Source organism: Gracilinanus agilis, chromosome 6, assembly GCF_016433145.1.
Source record: "Gracilinanus agilis isolate LMUSP501 chromosome 6, AgileGrace, whole genome shotgun sequence".
NCBI lineage: Eukaryota > Metazoa > Chordata > Mammalia > Didelphimorphia > Didelphidae > Gracilinanus > Gracilinanus agilis.
The window spans coordinates 239957464-239966572 of record NC_058135.1 but is presented as its reverse complement, the minus strand read 5'-3'; the positions used below and the strand labels follow the sequence as shown (position 1 = coordinate 239966572).

The following is a 9109-nucleotide window of genomic DNA, read 5'->3' as shown; positions in this document are numbered from 1 at the left end:
AAAGGAAAGGAAAGGAAAGGAAAGGAAAGGAAAGGAAAGAAAGGAAGAAAGAGAAAGAAAGAGAGAGAGAGAAAGAAAGAAAGAGAGAGAGAGAGTTAGTTTAAGGGAAGGGTTAGGAGTGGAAAGCTCATGCTGTCCTGTTTCTTTGTGCGAAAATTGAGGGGGGATTTAGTGGAAAAAGTCTTTACCAGCTATGAAGTTCTATGGCTATCCATTAAATAGTTTTAAGATTGAGGATATCCACATTCTAGGAGATCAGAAGGACCATCAAAATTCAGACAATTCCCAAAGATCTCAGGGGCCAGGAGATTTATCCATCTTTGCTCACTAGACCTTAGAATATAGGCTCACGATCTAGGTTCTAAGCTCTCTCCAGAATTGACCACTGCCAGATACTGGCACTGCAGTGTCTACCACAGACCTCATTATAGGTAAATGATGTTGATCATTTGATCATTTGATGAGAGATCTTTCCACTGAGACCCATCATGCAGAGTTGTCCATAAGCTTGGCCCTTTTCCCAGAGGGCACTGAATCTTCCAAGAGGCACTGCCTGCTAAGATTAATTTGCTGTCCTCTATTCTCTTCTCCACCAATACGAACATACTCTGATCTTCTCAGGATAGGGAATTCCACAATGGGAATTCTGTCCACCAACATAAAACATTCCCTACTTATTATTTAGATAAATTCTGAGTCTGAGGCTCAGAAAAACTATGTGAGTTTACCAGGGTCATGTGGCCAATGAGTAGAAGAGAAAGGAGAGGGAAAATGGATTTGTTCAAATTTAAATTAAATTAAAAACTTGGGACACCGGTTCTTTGATCTCTACTTAAAATGTTTCAAAGGACGGATACTAATGCAAATCTTCTTGACTCTGCACTCTGCAATATGGTTTAGTCACTAGATTCTAGGAAGAAGAAGGAAAATTGCTGCTGCATTATTTGTGTGGGTGGGTGCCTGACAAACAACTCTTCATTTAGAAAAGGGGAGATTCTTTAGATATGTCACCAGGCTTCTAGCCCTTTCTCTAGGGCTTGCCCAATATGTCTGTGCCCTTTATTTTGGGCTCTGTATGTGACTTAGAACCTGACCCTCTACTCTTCCCACTTTAGACCATGGCTTTCCTTGAGAATCTTGAGTCATGGCTGAGGCACCCTATTGGGATGACTATGAGTCTTTGCTTTCCCTAGGAAATTCCTGTTTCGTAAAACTGCTATCTGATGAGCCAAGATACAGATGAAGATGATGGAGAAAGTAGCAGTTATTTTAGCCAAAACTAACCCTTGAGTTTTGTGGTAACCAATCAGATGAGGCTTTATTAGTTAGAAGAGGAGCTCTAAGCTCTACCTAGAAAAAAGGAAACAAATTCTGCTCAAGACTCTGAACAAAATACACTGATGAATCAGCTGCCAGAGTGAAACTCTGATGGGGAATCTTTTCAGGAAAATAGCACCATGCTCTAGGCTTGAAATTAGTGAAGGGTGGCCAATCACAGGGCTTTGGTTCAGACTCCAACCCCTAGGATGTTTCCTAAGCCTGCAAAAGAATCCATTTTACCAGTCTAATGACTTCAACAAAGTCGGTCTAATGACAGTCAAAGCCTCATTACTACAGGCTTTGGAAAATCCTTGGGGGACTGCTAAGAGAGTGATCTGACTCCCTAGGTCCCATGGAAAGTACTGAGTCACACAATTTAGAGAATGTCAGAGCTCAAAAGACCAACACAGATCAATCCCCTCTTTACAGGGGACAGACTGAGATTCAGGGAACGGAAGCCAGTAAATGCTGGATTGGAATCAGTGGGGTTGGTTTCAAATACCAGATAGGCTGTGGTACTTTTGACAAATCACTTAAGCTCTCCAGGCCTTAGTTTCCTTCTTTGGAAAAGGAAGGAGTTGGATTTGACCTTTAAAGATCTTTCCAGTTCCAAATCTAAGCTCCTATGAAGAACCTTTCTCAAGGTCACAAGACAAGTCAGTGGCAAATGGAGATGGTAACCAAAGTTTCCATATTTCAACTCTAATTCCTTCTCTACCACACTACAATGCCTCCCCTAATGGGATTCATTCGTTCCTTCTAGAATACATTCATTCATTCATATCTTCATTGATTTAAAGATGGAAGGAACCTCAAGATCATACAATCCAACCCTCATTTTATTTATTTGTTTGCTTGTTTGTTTGTCTATTTATTTATTTATATAAATCCTTACCTTCTGTCTTAGAATCAATACCGTGTATTGGCTCCAAGGCAGAAGAGTGATAAGGGTAGGCAATGGGGGTCAAGTGACTTTCCCAGGGTCATATAGCTGGGAAGTGTCTGAGGCCACATTTGAACCTAGGACCTCTCAGGTCTCTAGGCCTGGCTCTCAATCCACTGAGCCACCCAGCTGCCCCCTCAACCCTCATTTTATAGGTGAGGAAAATGACATCCCAAAAGGTTAAGTGCCCAGAGTCACACAGTAGCAGAGGTAGAATTTGAATCCTGGTCTTATTTCAAGTATACTACCCCATCACTTCCCATTCATTCATTCATTCCATCAAAAAAACTTTAATCATTAAATGCTAGGTAGAGAGCCCATTTAGATAAGGTATGGTCCCTGTCTTGTTGGATCTTACAGACTATTAGGTTGATAAGACTTATGGAGAGAACTCTGATTTTATAGGTGTATAAAAAAGCTGCAAAACAAAATGCTTCTGTATTTCTTTAAAAATGAGGTGCAGAAAAGTTGCTGATCTTCAGGGCTTCAGAGAGTTCTCTCTAACACTGGAATCTGAGGTCCAGAGTGGGGAAGAAAGCAAATTGTAGAACATTCAAAGACAAAAATGAAACAGTTCCTCACCTCAAAGAGCTTACACTCAACTGGAAGGGAGTAGGAATATAACATGAAATGATTAGTATATCCACTTGATACAGACTATTGTCCTGGGGGTGGTTCTAAAGCAGAGGTGAGGGTGGTGGTGAGGAGAGGGTCACTTGTGGTCTTACAGAGGTGGTGCCACCTAAGCTGAGGAAGCTAGCGATTCCAAGGGGTAGAGATGGTGGAGAACTTAATTTCTTTGGGGTGCTGGTAAAGGGAGATGGAATGCTTTGTACAGGAAACAGCAAGGAGACCTGTTTGCTTGAAATTCAGAATGCATGAAGGGAATAAATATGAAATGAAATCGAAAAGCTAGGCAAGAGTCCAGTTGTCATCAGCGATGTGTAATTCCATCAAGTCAATGCATGATAGCTCATGGACTTTACTTATACTCAGTTTGTCATTCTAGCCTTATTGACTCTTAAAAATAATAATAACATCATGTATACACACGACCCCAAAGTCTGACTGTAGCTTTAATCTATTCATGGTTAAAACTATGCTAAGATTTTTGGGACACATGTGTGCTATACATATATGTACTTATATGATATCATAATGTGTGACATCATGGGTATATTTGTATTATGTGTGCATCTACACATATATCACACACATGGATATATACATATATCCTCCTCTATATACGTATACATATACACATACGTTTGTTTGGCAGTATTGCATTGTGAAGGAAGAGTTGATCTCAAAACTAGGAAGACATGAATTCAAAATCCTCCCCTCACACATACCAGCTGCATGACCTTGAATAAGTCAATTAACTTTTCAATGTTCCTTGCAACTCCCAAAGATAATAAGTTGCAGAGAAAAGGTTGATCTATATTGGGAAAGTGTTTCCTCATCCAGGATTACTATGTATATACATATATATATTTATTTGTTTGCTTATTTATTTATTACATATATACATGTAATATTTTATGACAACCCTGAAGACACTTGAAGGCAATAATCAATAACTTGTTACATTCATCAATTATATCAGGTTACACACAATGGACATGATACTCTTGCCCCACACATCCATGTGGTCCCACTCCCATCTCTTCTTTCCAAACAAGTCTGAAGAATTTCTGCACTTCAGGCTTTGAGGGACCACATTGAGTTTGCCACTTGTCCAGTCACAAGTAGGTTTCAATGTCAGGAGCCCCAAAGGAAGTCAGTGGTTTTAAATACAATCCTGGAGTCTGAGCTGTATTGTCTGAAACCCTTCTTTGGCAGCCAAGAGCCCTGACCAGCAGGATTATTCCTCAGGAGGCTGCTGATAGGGGCTTACATCTGCTGTGGGAGCACAAGAAGCGGCTCTTCCATCATGACTGTTTCTCTATGTGTGCAGGATTCTGGAATCGACATTGGTGACATTTCTGCAAGAAAAGCCCTGAGGAAAAAGCTGCAGTGTAAGACATTCCGGTGGTACCTTGTTAGCGTGTACCCAGAAATGAGGATGTACTCAGACATCATCGCATATGGGGTGGTAAGGATTCTGTTTCTTTTCATAAGTCTTTAAGAAATAATTGGGTGTATGTATTTTTAATTTTTTTAAAGAAATAATTGGGTGATTCTTTTTTAAGGACAGAGGCAATGAGGATGGTGGAAAGAATAGAAAGACTTCCAACAGAGAGTCACAAGACTTGGGTTCAAGTTTCAGCTCAATTACTGATCATCTGTGTGACTCTAAGGGGGTTCTTGAACCTTTTAATCCTCCATTTTCTTATCTATGAAATAAGGTCAGGATGGTTTAATTCTACTCAAATTCTAAGGTCACCGAATCCTAACTTTAGAGCTGGAAAGGACCTTTAAAACCACCATGTCCCCACCTCCTCATTTCAGGGATGATGGACCTGAAGCCAAAAGAAATTGAGTGATGGTTAATAAGTGTCTGAGACTGCTGAGGGACTTCAACCCAGGTCTTCCTGCTTCCAATACCATACTCTATCAATTGTTCATTCAACAAACATTTTAAAGTACCTAGTAGGTGCAAGGTACTATTCTAGATAATGGGAATTCAAAAACAGAAATGAAATGGATCCTGTCCTCTGGAAGCTTATTCTCTACTGGGGAGAGAGAGTGAGTGTGGAATGTAATCAGATAAGTAAATGCAAACAAAACAAAACTATATGAAATCATTTCAAGAGAGAGAAAGCAATAACAACTGGAAAAACCAAGAAGGGCTTCATATAGCAGGTGGCCCCTAAGCTCAGGTTAAAGGAAGCTAAGGATTCCAAAAGGTACATGACATTGTAGTCCAGCCATCCATGTAGGCATCATAGCCCCATGCTAGAATATTAAGAAATATAACATCTTTAAGGGTAGAGACCAGATCTGACTTCAATGTATATCTCCTTCAGTGCCTAGCACAGACCTGTGCAACAGAGACCATTTAATAAATGTCTGTTGAATGGAATATATTGGAATCAATACAATCAAGTACCATTATTGCTAGGCTCAGATCTGATGATGGAGATAATACTTTGTAGCCAACAAGATGCCATAGAAATAGGGGGCAGCTGGGTAGCTCAGTGGATTGAGAACCAGGCCTAGAGACGGGAGGTCCTAGGTTCAAATATGACCTCAGATACTTCCCAGCTGTGTGACCCTGGGCAAGTCACTTGACCCCCATTGCCCACCCTTACCATTCTTCTACCTAGGAGCCAATACACAGTATTGACTCCAAGATGGAAGGAAAGGGTTAAAGAAAAGAAAAGAAAAGAAAAGAAAAGAAAAGAAAAGAAAAGAAAAGAAAAGAAAGATGCCATAGAAATAAATATCCTCTGTTTTTCCTATTGGCAAGGAATTCTTGTGGGCAGAGAGGAAGGAAAGGGACTATTAGGGAAAGCACAACTCAGCCTCTGCATTTCAAATTGATCTCTCAGGGGGAAGGTCTGGAGCCCAGAATGCTCAGCTTGCCTTTCAAGCCTTAAAGCTCCTCCGCTTAGTTTGTCTTTGTTCTGCTTACAAAATTGCACTTCTTTTGAACCTCAGCATATTCTTTTTTATGTAAAGTTTCAGATGGCTAGACTGGCCCTTAGATCATTCTCTTTCAGGGTCCTTAGGGTTATTGTGAAACTTTTGGTGTCCTCCATCATTGAACGTCCTAGAAAATGAAATTCCATTCAGGGAGAAGGACTTGGGGAACCTGTACTTTACAGCTTTGCAGGGGAGATAAGGATTCATATGGAAAATAGGGTTCATGTGGCTGTCCCACCACCCCTTCCCCCAGTTCCCTAGTCAGATCATATTTCTATCCAGAAGCCTTCTAAGTCTAACACCTCAGTTTATAGACAAAAACTCACAGACATTTATTGACTTGCCCAAAATCACACTGATGGTAAGTGGCAGAGACAGGACTTAAAATTAAGTTCCTCGGACATACTCAATCCAGGGTAGCTCTTTTCTTAGACTGTCTCTGACTCATTATCTCCTGTTTGAAAATCCTAGACTTCATCTCCACCGTATTTCTACTTCCTTTACCTGTTCCTTAAGCTCTGCTAAAGGAAGAAGAAAGGGAGGGCTCTTTTCTGCCCCATTCCCATCCCAGGTAGCCACAGTAGAACTGAACCATATTGCTTTTGTGAATCCTTTGCCTTAAAAGTCATTGCTATGGGGGAAGCTGGGTAGCTCAGTGGATTGAGAGCCAGGCCTAGAGACAGGAGGTCCTAGGTTCAAATCCAGCCTCAGACACTTCCCAGCTGTGTGACCCTGGGCAAGTCACTTGACCCCCATCGCCTACCCTTACCACTCTTCCACCTATGAGTCAATGCACAGAAGTTAAGGGTTTAAAAAATTTAAAAAAAAGTCATTGCTATGTGAATTCTGGGAAGTGGCTCAAGATTCTTGGATATTCCCACTGAAAGAAGAGATTCATGGAATCAAGAAAACAAACTTGGGCAGGATTTCAGAAGGATATCTAGTCCAACTTCCCCTTATTTTACAGATGGGGAAACTGAGACCCATCTAATGTCTTTCAGGTAATAGATAGATTTGAACCCTCTTTTTGGCTTCCTTTATGTACCTAGTGCTTTGCACAGTGCATTAGAGGCTGTCTGTTCCTCTGATTCCTAATGGTTTACTCTTTCTGATTCCCAAGAGATCTCTCCCCATACTTATGTCTATATGTATTTATGTATGTATGTGCAGATATTTTGAGCCAATACTTACATGTAAGCCATGGAAACCCACTATTGCTACAAAAAAGTTCAGCCATAGATGCCATGGAGGTGATTGTATGTTATATTTAATAGATGGGTATATATACATACACATGAACATACATACATGTATATTATCACTGTCCTTTTGTATCTACAGTACCAGTGTCAGAGCCCCAACTGGAAACAGCCATCCAATTGCATATAATATAGCCAATTAGTGGCCATCCATCCTCTGCTTGAAGATTCTCCAATGAGGGGAGACCCATTGTCTTGAGTCATATCGTTCCCTTTTTGACAATGGGTTCAAATTCTACCTTTGCTACTTATAGGCTATATGTCCCTAGGCAAGTCATTAACCTTGCTAAGCCTCAGTTTCCTTAGTTGTAAAATGAAGATAATAATACTTGTAGTACCTGCCTACCTCTGAGGATTTCGACATAAAGAGCTTATTGTGAACATCAGCTCTCATTATTATTAACATTAGGAGGACCAGAATTTTAAAATAGTGCCACATCTGGAGTCAGGAAGTCTCATCTTCCTGAGTTCAAATCTGGCCTCAGACATTTACTAATTGTGTGACTGTGGACAAACCACTTAACCCTGTTTGCCTCAGTTTTCTCATCTGTAAAATGAGCTGGAGAAGGAAATGGCAAAGCACTCTAGTATCTTTGCCAAGAAGACCCCAAATGGTGTTAGTGAAGAGTTGAACACGACTGGAGGACAACAACAATTAATATGCATTGTGGTCAAGGATTGTCTTGCTTTTGTCCTTCTACCTTCCCTTCCCCAGACTTGGGTCTGTGTATAGTAATCCTTCAACCAATGAATCAACAAGTTCTCCTGTGCACCAGGCATTGAGACCACAGAGACAGAGAAGGAAACAATCGCTTCTCTCAGGAAGCTCAGTGATAATAAATGATCATTGATCCATAGACCCAAGATGGCCCGGCAGCTCAGAAGCAGACTAGGATTCCCAATTCCTAGGCAGTGCTCTTGGAAAGGCTAGCTTTTGCCTGGAGTTCTTTATATCTCAGTCCATAGCTACAAGCCAAGGTCATCTGTGTCTCTAGTTGATATTCTCAGACTACTTTCCTCTAGATTTCCCTCCTACAAATAAACATTACACCTCCTTCTATTAAAAATAAAATAAAAAAGTCAGTGGCTGGCACACTCTCAGTCTGGCCATGAGCTGGAATACAAACAAAATCTGTGAATAAGCAGGCTTGAAATCTGATCATTCCATGTAAATAGAGACCAATGATAATAAACAAGATGGCTTAGGGACTAAGGAGGCAGCCTTACCACTTCCTTTTCGATTGCTGACAATTCCCTGGCTTAGCATCACCACCCCCATTTGTGAATTTATGATGTTTCTTTTTCAAGCAAACTGGTGGTCATCCATGAAGGTGCCCACCTGCAGAATGGAGGTCCAGGAATGGACCTCCTGCTGGACAGTGTTGAAGACTCCAGGGCAGCAGAGGACAGAGCCCAAGGCTTGGCACTGAGACTGATGATTGGGGGAAAAGAGGGGCAGATCGGGTCTAGGCATTGAATTCCATTTCTGTTCTTGGCACTCTGCAGGACCTTAGACTTGGCCTTTCCTCAAATCACTTTAAAACAAGAATAATTAAGCTGGGATATGTGAACTTTAAAGGCATCTGGGTTTCATGGCCTGGAGTCAAGAAGACCTGAATTCAAATTCAGGCTTAGACTTTTATTAGTTGTGTGACCCTGGCCAAGTCATTTAACCCTATTTGCCTCCATTTCTTCACCTGTAAAATAAGTTGAAGAAAGAAATAGCAAAGCACTCCAGTATTTTTGCCAAGAAATCCCAAAATGGGGTCATAAGGAATTGGACATGACTCAACAACAACAAATGTGGACTTTTAAGAAAATATATATTTTTATAACTATATGTCAATGGAATTGTTTTCATGTGTAATCCCATATGTTTTACTGTGTGCATTTAAAAACATGAATCTGGGAAAAGATCCATAGGTTTTACTAGACTGCCAGATGAGTCCATGACACTAATAAGGTTAAGAACCTACTCTCTCTCTCTCTCTCTCTCTCT

The 9109-nt window shown here is 40.7% G+C and overlaps 1 protein-coding gene across 1 annotated transcript in view; it reads left to right on the top strand.

The window, feature by feature from the left end:
- GALNT18 (polypeptide N-acetylgalactosaminyltransferase 18) overlaps positions 1 to 9109 on the top strand; it is a 527538-nt gene that overhangs the window by 433119 nt on the left and 85310 nt on the right. The window contains exon 7 of the mRNA XM_044681827.1: positions 4221 to 4358. Coding sequence (XP_044537762.1) covers positions 4221 to 4358 — 138 coding nt within the window. The remainder of the gene's footprint in view (positions 1 to 4220; positions 4359 to 9109) is intronic.